We start from the raw sequence: 14,450 nt of genomic DNA on the forward strand, positions 1-14,450 counted from the left end.
GTGGCCAGGGACTGACACATTCGGACTCCTTGTTATATCTTTGTCCTCGTCTCCTCTGCCTCTGCTTGCTCCACTCTAGTCCTAGTGGCTTCCTTACTGTTTCTCACTGGCCAGGCATGTTCTTGCCTCAGACCCTTTGCACTTACTGGTCTATCTGAACTGCTCTTCTCCCAGTTTTTTTCATGACTCAGTTTCTAATGTCTTTCAGGTGTTTGTCCAAATATTACCTTCTCAGAATACCTAAAACTGAAATCTCTACCTGCAAGTACTCCGTAGCTTTCTCCCCCGCGGTATTTTCTCCATAGCTTTTACCAATGTCTGAAATACTATATGTTTTCGTTTTTCTTACTGTTTTTCTGCATTCACCAGAAGAGTTTATCTCTTTTGTTCCCTGCTGTTTAGTACATAATAGGCACTCAATAAGTATTTGTTAAATGAATACAACCTGTATATCCTTGTCTTCTTAAAAGCACATTTCTAATCCAGTCACTTTCCACTCATAGATTTTAAAGCCTGCCTTTGACTATCAAATTAAGATCAAGCGAATTTGCGTGGCAGTCGGGGCCCTCTAGTGTGGTCCCAGTTTATTTTCCCAGTCTTATTCCACCATGCTCTGTAGCATAAGTATCTCCTACTTCTGTCAGATTGGAGTGTTTCTTTTTTTCATACACATGCTTACTGGGTCCCTTGCTTACCACATCCTTGTGCCTTTCATCATGTTTATTGATCTTCCTGGATGGTCCTTCTCCTTCCCCCATTCTGTCCCTGTCAGATTCCCTCTGCCCCTTACTGCTCTACCTGGTGCTGTGCTTCCTGTCCACGGAGCCTGGCCTGGTTCTCCCATGGCTTTGTGCCTTCTCCTCTGATGACTCGCCCAGCATTTACCTTCTGCCATAGCTAATACTGGTTGTGTACTTGCCTGTTCTTTTCTACTCAATCGTAAGGTCCTGGCCTTGAACATCGTAGAGCTCAATAAACCATTGTTGAATTTTAGCTGTATGATTTTGACTTATTTTATGCACTTGGGTTTATATTTTAACACTGGTATTTTTTTTATTTAGGTTGTGTATGCAACAAGAAACATCAACTAGGTAGAATATTTCATAGTTCTTGACTATAAAAAGCTGAACGTGTGGGGAATTTTTAAAAACAGTTACATTTAAGGAATTTGCTTTGTTTTCTTGTGTTACAATTTGGTTTAGTGAGCTTTCAAAAAACATCTTGCTACTGAGGTCTCTTTTGGTTTCCTGCAATAGTGTTTTCTACTTTTCTTTGTATAGGTGTTTTACATCCCTGGTTAGATTTATTTCTAAGTACTTTATCTTTTAGAGGCTATTAAAAGTGGTATTGTTTTGCTTATGTCCTTTATGCAGTTCTCATTTTTGGTGTATAAGAATCTAAATGATTTTTGTCAGTCTTATATGCTGCTACTCTACTGAATCATTCTATTAGTTCTAGTAGTTTGTTCATAGTGTCTGTTCATAGTTTTTGCCCATTTTTTAATTGTATTGTCTTTTTCTATTGAGGTTTTGAAGTATTCTTTAGATTTTAGAAATTAAACTCTTGTTGGATGGATTTACATCTGGGTTCTCGACTCTGATAATTGTATAATAACTGCATAGCTACTATGAATTTAAGAGTTTTGAGGTTTATGATGAAAAACTGAAAATAAAACAGTGGAAGATATATAATTGAGATTTCTACTTTTTCACAATAATTATGATTTTATACTAGAAGGAAAAAAATTCCATTGTTGTGCATTTTTAAACTATTGGAGCAATAGCTGAGTCTTTTAGCTTCTTACTCAGTGATTAGAATATGAGGGAAGAACGTTTTCCTTCTGTGTTTTATTTTTTGTTATTTTTGTTCCCCTAGTGACATTGCAGGAATGCTGTTGAAGTCAACAGGCAGCTTTTTGGGATCTGGCTTACAGGAGAGCTGTGCTGACGACAGCAGTGCTGCGGAGGAAATCAGGTGGAAGTTGCACTTTCCCCTCCAGTTTCTTATTTCATGTAGCTGTGCTCTTGGCAATGAGCCAGAAATGAGCCTCGTTCAAGCCAAACTCTTGAACTTTAAGAATTTGAGTTGTAGACCTAAAGGATTTTATTTATGACTGTTCTGTCTTTATATGATCTCTCGGTTATAGTTTGTTTGTGAAAGTTCCTTTCAAGGTGAAGTTAAAATTTTTTTAGCCTATTGAAGTTGTCCTCCACGTGTCTGTCGGCTTGTCGTACAGTGGGGCCTTGTGTATTGCTGTGACGCTAGAATCTATACCATGGGTATTCAAATACCAGCACGGTCACCCGTGGAGGACAGGTTTCAGCTGAGTTTCCAGAGTAAGGCAGACTACGGAGAAGGACCCAGCGGTCTGCTTCTGAAAAGAATTAGCCAGTGAAAACCTTATGAATAGCAGTGGAACATTGATGTAGTGCTGGAAGATGAGCCTGCCAGGTTGGAAGGCACTCGAAACAACTGGGGAAGAACTGCCTCCTCAGAGTAGAGTCGACCTTAATGAAATGAATGGAATCAAGTTTTCGGGACCTTCATTTGCTGATGTGGCACAACTCTAAGAAGAAACAGCTGCAAACATCCGTTAATAATCGGAATGTGGATTGTACAAAGTGTGATTCTTGGAAAACTGGAAGTCATCAAAAATGAAATGGTATGCATAAACATTGATGTCGTAGGCATTTGTGAGCTGAAAACGACTTGTATTGGCCATTTTGAATCAGATAGTCATATGATCTACTATGCTGGGAATGACAGCTTGAAGAGAAACAGTGTTGGATTCATTGTCAGAAAGAACATTTTAAAATCTATGCTGAAGTACAGTGGTGCCAGTGTGATAGGATAATACCCATGTGCCTACAAGGAAGACAAGTTGATTCAATTATTCAAATTGACGCACCAACTACTAAGGCCAAAGATGAAAAACATTGAAGATTTTTACCAACTTCTGCAATCTGAAATTGATCGAACATGTAATCAGGATGTGATTGGAATGCTAAAGTTGGAAACAAGGATTGGTAGTTGGAAAATACAACCTTGGTGATAGAAACTATTATGAAGATTGCATGATAAAATTTTGCAAGAGCAGTGACTTCTTCACTGCAAATACCCTTTTTTACCAACACAAACTGTGGCTATACATATGGACCTTGCCAGATAGAATACACAGGAATCAAATCGACTACGTCTGTGGAATCAGATGATGAAAAAACTCAATATCATCAGTCACAAGGCCAGGGGCCAACCATGGAACAGACCATCAATTGCTCATTTACAAGTACAAGTTGACACTGAAGAAAACTAGAACAAGTCCATGAGAGCCAAAGTACGACCTCGAGGATATCTCACCTGAATTTAAAGGCCACCTCAAGAATAAATTTGACATGTTGAACACTAATGACCAAAGAGCAGATGAGTTGTGGGATTACATCAACGACATCATATATGAAGAAGGAAAAGACCAAAATGGATGTCAGAAGAGACTCTGAAACTTGCTCTTGAGCATAGAGTAGCAAAAGCAAAAGGAAGAGTGAAGAAGTAAAACAGCTTGAACAGAAGATTTCAAAGGGTAGCTTGGGAAGACAAAGTATTATAATGACATGTGCAAAGACCCGTAGATAGAAAACCAAAAGGGAAGAACACACTTGGCATTTTCTCAAGTGGAAAGAACTAAAGAAAAAATTCAGGCCTCAAGTTGCAATTTTGAAGGATTCTACGGGCAAAATATTGAATGACGCAGGAAGCATCCAAAGAAGATAGGAGGAATACACAGAGTCACTATACCAAGAAGAATTGGCCAATGTTTATCCATTTCAGGAGGTAGCGTGTGATCAGGACCCGATGGTACTGAAGGAAGAAGTCCAAAACTGCACAGAAGGCATTGGCGAAAAACAAGGCTTCCGGAATTGACTGAATGCCATTTGAGATGTTTCAACAAACAGATGCAGTGCTGAAAGTGTTCATTTCATCTATGCCGAGAAATCTGGAAGACAGCTACCTGGTCAACTGACTGGAAGAGATCTGTATTTATGCCTATTCCCAAGAAAGTTGATCCAACCAAATGTGGAAATTATCGAACAGTATCGTTAATATCACATGCAAGTAAAATTTTGCTGCAGCAGTGTATTGACAGGGAACTTCCAGAAATTCAAGTCAGATTCAGAAGAAGATGTGGAACCAGGGATATCATTGCTGATATGAGATGGATCCTGGCTGAAAGCAGAGAATACCAGGAAGATGTTTACCTGTGTTTTATTGACTTTGCAAAGGCATTTGACTATGTGAATCATAATAAATTATAGGTAACATTACGAAGAATGGGAATTCCAAAACGCTTAATTGTGCTCATGAGAAACCTGTAATCAGACAAAGAGGCAGTTGTTCAAACACAACACGAGTGTACTGCATGGTTTAAAGCCAGGAAAAGTGTGCATCAGGGTTGTATCCTTTCCCCATATTTATTTAATCTGTATGCTGAGCATATAATACAAGAAGCTGGACTATATGAAGAAGAATGGGGCATCAGGATGGGATGAAGACTCATTAACAACCTGCCTTATGCAGATAACACAACCTTGCTTGCTGAAAGTGAAGAGAACTTGAAGCACTTACTGATGAAGATCAAAGACCGCAGCCTGCAGTATGGATTATACCTCAACATAAAGAAAACAAAAATCCTCACAACTGGACCAATAAGCAACATCATGATAAATGGAGAAAAGATTGAAGTGATCAAGGATTTCATTTTATTTGGATCCACAATCAACATCTATGGAAGCAGCAGCCAAGAAAGCAAAATATGCACTGCATTGGGCAAATCTGCTGCAAAAGACATCTTTAAAGTGTTAAAAAGCAAAGACATTGTTTTAAGGGCTAAGGTGCTCCTGACCCGAGCCATGGTGTTTTCAGTTGCCTCATATGCATGCAAAAGCTGGACGATGAGTAAGGAAGACCAAAGAAGAATTGATGCCTTTGAATTGTGGTGTTGGCAAAGAATAGTGATTGTTATCAGGAGTAATCAGTCCCTGGAGAAGGACATCATGCTTGGTAAAGTAGAGAGTCAACGAAAAAGAGGAAGACCTTCAACGAGATGGATTGACATAGTGGCTGCAACAGTGGGCTTAAGTATAACAATGATTGTGAGAATGGTGCAGATCTGGTGAGGGTTTCATTCTGTTGTACATAGGGTCGCTATGAGTCAGAACCAACTGAACAGCATCTAATAACAACAACAAAATTGTGTCTTAAAGAAATAGATAGTTTAAGTTAAATAAAGGTGAGTAGGATCACCTCCACCCACAGGTTCTAGAATGTCTCTAATTAAACATGATTCTTCTGTCCATTAATACGTTTAATGACATTCAGTATATTTTGAGTGTTTTTATGCTTATCCCTCCTATTCAACTTTAAGCTTAAAAAAAAAAGCTTAAGTACCTGAAACCATGTCTTACTTATCTAAGACATTTCCTCCAACTCTATGCAGATAGTATTTATAGGTTGAGCCATATGAAATTGCTGGTTTTGTGGTGTAGATACCAGCCATAACTCCATTTTGTGTCCATGTATGAGCAGTATCATATCATTTAATCTTGTTAAATGCTTGGGTACAATTGACTTTGCCAGAGCTGAAGTGTTTTCTTTCAGCACCCAGTTTCATGAGAAATAATTTTGACTGTCTTAAATGGAACTTTAAGAACTAAGATGGCAGACTAGGGAATGACCTTGAGGATGCTCTAATTGGCTGTTTCCCAGGGATGGATCTGAAAGGTGGGCGTGTGTACAGGGGTATGCTAGCGCTCACCTGTGCTGCCTTGAGAAAGCTGATGGTGTGTATGTCTTCCCAAGTCCTTGCTCAAGCGATGTCATACTGCTACCGTGAAATCAGCTGTGATGGGAGCATTTACACCATGGAAATCGGCAAACATCACACAAGGCAGTATTTTTGAAGAGCCAGTTATTAAACGTTTACCAGCACTGGGGATGGATTTTACCCAGTAAGCAAGGTATGCATGGGCTTATTTGTGCTTACTTATTAATCTGTAGTGTACAGTTTCACCTGTTTTTCACCACATCTGTGATGTAGTGAAACTCACATGAAATTGTGCACTCCAGATTAGTAACTAAGCACACGCGTGTACATACCTTGCTTAATATAAGCCCGTGTGTAATTTGCTTACTGGTTAATCTGCCCCTGACCAGCACACGCTGTATATATTCCTTCTTAATTGGTTTGTCTCAAACTCCAAAAAATGAGCAGAATAAAATCTTTAGAAAATTGAATTTACTCTTAATTGAAGGTCGTTTAATGTACCCCACTTATATTTAAAGAAAGCAAGTGTTTTCTAGAAAACAGTGAGGGGCAAGCTTTACATTCATAATAATTGCTTGTTGCTATTTTAAAAATCTGCAGTCTTCAGTTACTAACGTGATTTGTAATTTGCTTCATCTTAAAAAAAAAAAAAAAATTTTTTTTTTAATGTTGAACATCTCTTGCTTCCCATCCACTTTCCAGGCGATCTGTCATAGAGATTAGCCGAGCCCTGAAGGAACTCTTCCACGAAGCCAGAGAAAGGGCCTCCAAGGCGCTTGGATTTGCTAAAATGTTAAGAAAGGTGAGCTAACAATCCTTGATAATGTTTTTTTCTTTTTATATATTTTTTATCTTAACTCTTTAAAAATCTAACCCTTAAGAAGTGTCTCTGTAACTGTGACCCTAGGACCTGGAAATAGCAGCAGAATTCATGCTTTCGGCCCCTGTTAGAGACCTGCTGGATGTTCTGAAATCAAAGCAGTATGTTAAGGTAACTATTTCTGATGATGTGATTGAAATATTTTGCCTTTGCTTACTGTGTTCCGAAATAGGCAGACTCTTTCTTAAAGCTCTGGACAGTAAATATTTTAGGCTTTGCACACTACGCTTTGATCCATTTGCAAGACTGTCTCATAATTTCTCGAGAAGTGATTAGAAAGGCACACTTGTTTGTACTTAAATCTCTGACATCGTGTCCCGGCCATCACTGGAGCCACTTTTAGAGTCGTCGTCTTGTTACCCATTTATGTTGTTTGAGATTTAGCACTTTTAGACTCTGTGTATGATGTCTCTGGAAACTTTACCCCAAACCCACAGATGTATTTCACCCACATACGTCAGGTGGTGTGTGTGACCCAACTGTGTATGTGCTCCTTATTAAATGACCTTTAAGAGGCTCTTTATCATGCCCCCAAAGGTAATCACTGCATCCGTGGTAACGCTCTGCCTTTTTCCTGAGTCAGGTGACTTTCTAGAACATTCCAAACTAGCACTGACTGAGTTGGTTTCAGGTGGACGTCTCCCTATAGAGTGTTTTCTTTGTTCTTTAGAATGAAACAAGGAAGAGAATGCCCTGGAGTTGGAGAGACTTGACAAGGACCCCTCCCCAGTATACTCATAAGCTCTCTCCCCCTCCCTCCTTCAGGCCCCTGCCTGCCCATGTCAGTGCCTGTGCCACCTGGCTTTTTCTGGAATGGCCCCAGACAGTGAATATTTCAGGAGCGTGAGCTAAAGAGTCTATGCTGCAGCCACTCGACTCTGCCGCTGTAGACGAAAGCAGCCCTAGACAATAAGTAAACGGGTGAATGTGGTTGTGTTCATTTTATAAACTTTATTCACAGAAACAGGAGGCAGACCAGGCCCTCCTCTAAAGTGCGATTTTTTAGATCAAATCTTAAAAACTCTCAAAGCTCCCACTTTTAGATTTAGTGGCCTTATGGACAAGTAAAGATTAAGCAGATAAAAAAGATCTTCCATCTTGAATTTAAGATGGAAAATAAAATAGATCTTCAGTCTCCAATTTAATATAGAAAATAAAACCACGAAACAAATGCGTGATTAGCTGAGCTCACACACTTTGTACGATGCTAGTTTTTCAATCACCTGCGAATAAAGTGAGGGGAGCTGCGGTGGATTCATTACTTTTGTGTGTGGTCTTTCTAGCCATGGTCTTGTGAGTCCCACTCTGGTGATTGTGTGATGGACTAATTGTGGCCCACCAAGGGGATTGATCAGTTTTGCCTTAAAAGAGAGCGAATTCCAGAGCAGAGAGGGAGAGCCCACCACCACCATAGAAGGAGAGACCCGCAGGAGACAGCTTGGTGGGCTTCCTGGTCCACGGAGCAAGAAAGCTGAGTGCCTTTGCTCAGAGACCAAGGGCCAGAGGGAAGCCTACACCTGACCCACGAGTTTGGGACTTGCCAGCCTCCATAACCACATGAGCCATTTCCTTATATGGTTTGTGAGTTCTGTGAGACGTTGCAGCCAATTAGGGAACCCAAAGCCAGGAGGGAGAGTACTGAGGGGAGAGGGAGTAGTTGGTGTTTAGAGATGGTGGAGTGGTCTAGCAGCTTGGAAAAGTTGGACATTTGGGACATCTTTAACCTCTGCCTCATAGGAACCAGCTTTGTGCTGATCCTTATGAAAGAAATTATTCACTTAGGAGCCCTCTCATGCTGGGAGAAATTATCAGCAAATTACAAACATATTGTAGGCTGTCAATAACCACTATGATCTTCTGACAAAAGTTTGGCCTAATTTATTGGAATAGGAATTTTTAACAGTAGTTTATATACTTCTTGTTGTTAGCTGCCATTGAGTTGGCCCTCAGCTCCTCGCGACCTAATGCGAAATGCAGCGAAACACCGCTGGGTCCCGTGCCGTCCCCACAGTAGGTTAAATGCAGCGAAACACCGCTGGGTCCCGTGCCGTCCCCACAGTAGGTTAAATGCAGCGAAACACCGCTGGGTCCCGTGCCGTCCCCACAGTAGGTTAAATGCAGCGAAACACCGCTGGGTCCCGTGCCGTCCCCACAGTAGGTTAAATGCAGCGAAACGCCGCTGGGTCCCGTGCCGTTCCCACAGTAGGTTAAATGCAGCGAAACGCCGCCTGGTCCCTTGCCATCCCCAGAATAGGTTAAATGCAGCGAAACACCGCCGGGTCCCGTGCCGTCCCCACAGTAGGTTAAATGCAGCGAAACACCGCCTGGTCCCGTGCCGTCCCCACAGTAGGTTAAATGCAGCGAAACACCGCCTGGTCCCGTGCCGTCCCCAGAATAGGTTAAATGCAGCGAAACACCGCTGGGTCCCGTGCCGTCCCCACAGTAGGTTAAATGCAGCGAAACACCGCCTGGTCCCGTGCCGTCCCCAGAATAGGTTAAATGCAGCGAAACACCGCCGGGTCCCGTGCCCTCCCCACAGTAGGTTAAATGCAGCGAAACACCACCGGGTCCCGTGCCATCCCCACAGTAGGTTAAATGCAGCGAAACACCACCGGGTCCCGTGCCGTCCCCACAATAGGTTAAATGCAGCGAAACACCGCCTGGTCCCGTGCCGTCCCCACAGTTGGTTAAATGCAGCGAAACACCACCTGGTCCCGTGCCGTCCCCACAGTTGGTTAAATGCAGCGAAACACCGCCTGGTCCCGTGCCATCCCCACAGTTGGTTAAATGCAGCGAAACACCGCCGGGTCCCGTGCCGTCCCCACAGTAGGTTAAATGCAGCGAAACACCGCCGGGTCCCGTGCCGTCCCCACAGTAGGTTAAATGCAGCGAAACACCGCCGGGTCCCGTGCCGTCCCCACAGTAGGTTAAATGCAGCGAAACACCGCCGGGTCCCGTGCCGTCCCCAGAATAGGTTAAATGCAGCGAAACACCGCCGGGTCCCGTGCCGTCCCCACAGTAGGTTAAATGCAGCGAAACACCGCCGGGTCCCGTGCCGTCCCCACAGTAGGTTAAATGCAGCGAAACACCGCCGGGTCCCGTGCCGTCCCCAGAATAGGTTAAATGCAGCGAAACACCGCCTGGTCCCGTGCCGTCCCCACAGTAGGTTAAATGCAGCGAAACACCGCCGGGTCCCGTGCCGTCCCCACAATAGGTTAAATGCAGCGAAACACCGCCTGGTCCCGTGCCGTCCCCAGAATAGGTTAAATGCAGCGAAACACCGCCGGGTCCCGTGCCGTCCCCCCAGTAGGTTAAATGCAGCGAAACACCACCGGGTCCCGTGCCGTCCCCAGAATAGGTTAAATGCAGCGAAACACCACCGGGTCCCGTGCCGTCCCCAGAATAGGTTAAATGCAGCGAAACACCACCTGGTCCCGTGCCATCCCCACAGTAGGTTAAATGCAGCGAAACACCGCCTGGTCCCGTGCCGTCCCCAGAATAGGTTAAATGCAGCGAAACACCGCCGGGTCCCGTGCCGTCCCCACAGTAGGTTAAATGCAGCGAAACACCGCCGGGTCCCGTGCCGTCCCCACAGTAGGTTAAATGCAGCGAAACACCACCGGGTCCCGTGCCGTCCCCACAGTAGGTTAAATGCAGCGAAACACCGCCTGGTCCCTTGCCATCCCCACGATAGGTTGTGACCTGGACCTTTGTGATCCGTACGGTCTTCACTGGCTGGATTTAGGGAGTAGGTCACCAGGCCCTTCCTCCTAGTCTGTCTCAGTCTAGACAGTCTGCTGAAACCCGCTCAGTATCGTAACACCACCACCAGTCTCCACTGACGGTTGGGTGGTAGCTGCCCATGAAGTGTGTTGGGTGGGAAATGAACTGGAGTTTCCCAGATGGAGGGCGAGAATTTTACCACTGAGACACCACTGCCCCTTGTATGGTTTTGTGGGTGATAGGTGCCGTCAAGTCAGTTTCAACTGATAGCGACGCTATGTATGTGTTCGATCAGTTGCAGACTGCAGAAGCTGGTAAAAATCTTCAGTTTTTTCATCTTTGGCCTTAGCGGTTGGTGTGTAATTTTGAATAATAGTTGTATTAACTGGTCTTCCTTGTTGTTGTTGCTAGGTGCCATCGAGTCAATTCTGACTCATACCGACCCTGTGCACAACATAACGAAACACTGCCTGGTCCTGCGCCATCCTCACAATCTTTGCCATGCTTGAACCCATTGTTGCAGCCACTGTGTCACTTTGTTGAGGGTCTTCTTCTATTTTACTGACCCTCTACTTAACCAAGCATGATGTCCATTTCCAGGGACTGGCCCCTCCTGATAACATGTCCTAAGTACATGAGATGAAGTCTCGGCATCCTGACTTCTAAGGAGCATTCTAGCTGTACTTTTTTCCAAGACAGATTTGTTTGTTGGCTTGGCAGTTCATGGTATATTCAGTATTCTTCAGCAACATAATTCAAAGCCGTCAACTCTTCTTCGATCTTCCTTATTCATTATCCACGTTTCACATGCATCTGAGGCGATTGAAAACACAATGGCTTGGGTCAGGTGCACCATAGTCCTTAAGGTGATGTCTTTGCTTTTCAACACTTTAAAGAGGCCTTTTGCAGCAGTTTGCCCAACCTAATACATTCTCTGATTTCTTGACTGGTGTTTCAGTGGGCAATGATTATGAATCCAAGGAAAATGAAATCCTTGACAACTTCAATCTTTTCTCCATTTATCATGATGTTGCTCACTGGTCCAGTTGTGAGGACTTTTGTTTTCTTTATGTTGAGGTGTAATCCATACTGAAGGCTGTGGTCTTTGATCTTCATCAGTAAGGGCTTCAAGTCCTCTTCACTTTCAGCAAGCAAGGTTGTGTCATCTGCATAACGCAGGTTGTTAATGAGCCTTCCTCCAATCCTGATGCCCTGTTCTTCTTCATATAGTCCAGCTTCTCGTATTATTTGCTGAGCATACAGCTTGAATAAGTACGGTGAGAAGATACAACGCTGGTGCACACCTTTTCCATTTTTAAACCACATGGTATCCCCTTGTTCTGTTCAAACGACTGCCTTTTGATCTACGTACAGGTTCCTCATGAGCACAATTTAGTGTTCTGGAATTCCCATTTTCTGCAGTGTTATCCATAATTTATTACGATCCACACAGTTGAATGCCTTTGTATAGTCAGTAAAGCACAGGTAAACATCTTTCTGGTATTCTCTGCTTTCAGCCAACATCCATCTGACATCAGCAGTGATATCCCTCATCTCACGTCCTCTTCCCTGTCAATGTACGACTGTAGCCATTTTTTAATTATTTTTAGCAAAATTTTGCATACATGTGGTATTAATGATATTGTTCAATAATTTCTGCATTCTGTTGGATCAGCTTTCTTTGGAGTGGTTACAGGTATGGATCTCTTCCAGTCAGTTGGCCAAGTAGCTGTCTTCTAAATTTCTCGGCATAGACAAGTGAGTGCTTCCAGTGTTGCATTGTCGGTTGGTATTGTCGGTTCTTGGTGCCTTGTTTTTTTACCAGTGCCTTCAATGCAGCTTGGACTTCTTCCTTCAATATCATTGTTTCTTGATCATATGCTCCCTCTGGAAATGGGTGAACATCAATCAATTCTTTTTGGTACAGGACTCTGTTCGTTTTTTCCACCTCCTTTTGATACTTCCTGCATCATTCAATTTTTTGTCCATAGAATCATTCAGTATTTCAACTTGAGCCTTGATTCCCGCCCCCCCCCAGTTCTTTCAACTTGAGAAATGCTGAGTGTGTTCTTCCCTTTGGTTTTCTCACTCCAGGTCTTTGCACATGTCATTGTAATACTTTACTTTGTCTTCTCGAGGCGCCCTTTGAAATCTTCTCTCCAGCTCTTTTACCTCATCATTTCTTCCATTTTCTTTAGTTGCTCTACATTCAAGAGCAAGTTTGAGAGTCTCTTGTGCATCTGTTTTGGTCTTTTCTTTCTTTCCTGTCTTTCTAATGACCTTTTGCTTTCTTCATGTGTGATATCCTTGATGTCACCCCAGAACTTGTCTGATCTTCAGTCATTAATGTTCAGTGTATCAAAAATACGTCACAGACAGATTTGGAATTGGGCTCTGATTTCTGTGTCTTCAGTTGTCTCTTTGTTGACCTGCGCTGTGTTTACTTTTAGTTGGCAGTGAAGTTAGTAGAAAATGATGTTACAGATTTTGCGTGTGTGTTTTTTCTTAAGTTCCCATATGATTAGATGGGCAGGTCTTAAGTGTACAAATGATGAGCTTTAGCAATTGTATGAATGCATTTAAGTGGTGTCTCTATCAAGATACAGAACATTTTCATTAACTCAATTTTTCTGGCACCCCTTCTAATTAATCCCACCCCCACAGGCAACCGTCGTCTCTGATTTCTCCATAAACTGGTTTTGTCTGCTTTTGAATTTTATAGAAATGGAATCTTTTGTGCCTGGCTTCTTTTTCTCACCATTACTTGTCTCTCAGTTCGTGGCATACCGTGGTGGCTTGCGTATTGCCCTGACACGGGAAGTCGTGCTGCCGGTATTTCCAATACCAACATAGTGGGCTGGTTTCATTGGAGCATCCAGACTAATACAGACTAGGAAGAAAGGCCTAGTGATCTACTGAAAATGAGCCAATGAAACGCGTATGGACAATGACAGAACGTTGTCCAGCTAGCTTGCTTTAGATACACCGTCAGGAGGGATCAACTGCTGAAGTAAGACATCGTGTATATTGCATTAGAGGGCCGGCAATGGCCATGGAGACCCTCAGTAAGATGGATTGGCACAATAGCCTCAATGATGACTCTAACATTCCGGCAATTGTGTGGATAATGCAGGACGGGGAGACATTTCTTTCTGTTGTACATAGAGGTTCACCATGAGTTGGAGTTTACTCGACAGCAGCTGTCAGTCTTTCCCTTTCTTTTTTGCTTAAAATCATGCTTTTGAGATTCATCCGTTATTTGTGTGTACCAGTAGTTCATTTTCCCTCAACCTTTTATAATAACTTCAAGCATATAGAAAAGTTGAAGGACATTTAAAGTGTACACTGATGTGTCAACCACTTAGATTCTATGAAGAATATTTTACTATTTTTGTTTATCAAATATCTATCCATCTTAATTTTTGATGCATTTCAAAGTAAATTTCAGTTTCATCTCAAGGCTTGAATGTACCTGTCATTAGCTAGGGGGTCAGCACTGTAGCTTATGGTGAGGCTTAAAATCACGAGGTCTCATTCCTCCAACTTAGTTCTTCACTTTCAGGACGGTTTGGGCTGTTCTGGGCCCTTTACATTTCATCAGCTTTTCCGTTTCTTTGGAGAAGTCTGCCGAGGTTTTAATCGTGATTGTATTGTATGTATAAATGAGTTTGGGGACAACAGACGTATTTAACAATGTTGAGTCTATCAACCCATGAATGTTTTTATCACTTTGGCTTTAAGCAGTTATTAATCAATAGCTTTAAAAATGGGAAGAAAAAATTTTATTTTCTCACATAGCTACTATTTCTGATGCTTTTTATTCATTTTTGTAAATCCAAGTTTCCGTCTGTTCCCTTGTTTCCTTTTGTCTGAAGGACTGCCTTTAAAATTTTTTGTAGCATATGTCGGTTGGTAAAGAGTTCTCTCAACTTTTTGTCTGAAAAAGTCTTTATCTCACCTCCATATTTGATGGATATTTTCACTGGGTATAGAATTCTATAGTGTGGATTCCAGCCTTCAGTATGAGTT

General features: G+C 42.6%; 1 protein-coding gene across 6 annotated transcripts in view; it reads left to right on the plus strand.

Moving 5' to 3' along the window:
• Positions 1 to 14,450, plus strand: part of MAP3K4 (mitogen-activated protein kinase kinase kinase 4) — a 151,451-nt gene that overhangs the window by 97,502 nt on the left and 39,499 nt on the right. For all 6 annotated transcript variants that reach the window (XM_049905022.1, XM_049904997.1, XM_049905015.1 and 3 more), the window contains exons 7-9: positions 1,876 to 1,974; positions 6,521 to 6,620; positions 6,726 to 6,809. In XM_049905022.1, the coding sequence (XP_049760979.1) occupies positions 1,876 to 1,974; positions 6,521 to 6,620; positions 6,726 to 6,809 (283 nt within the window). The remainder of the gene's footprint in view (positions 1 to 1,875; positions 1,975 to 6,520; positions 6,621 to 6,725; positions 6,810 to 14,450) is intronic.

This window comes from Elephas maximus, chromosome 1, assembly GCF_024166365.1.
Source record: "Elephas maximus indicus isolate mEleMax1 chromosome 1, mEleMax1 primary haplotype, whole genome shotgun sequence".
Lineage (NCBI taxonomy): Eukaryota > Metazoa > Chordata > Mammalia > Proboscidea > Elephantidae > Elephas > Elephas maximus.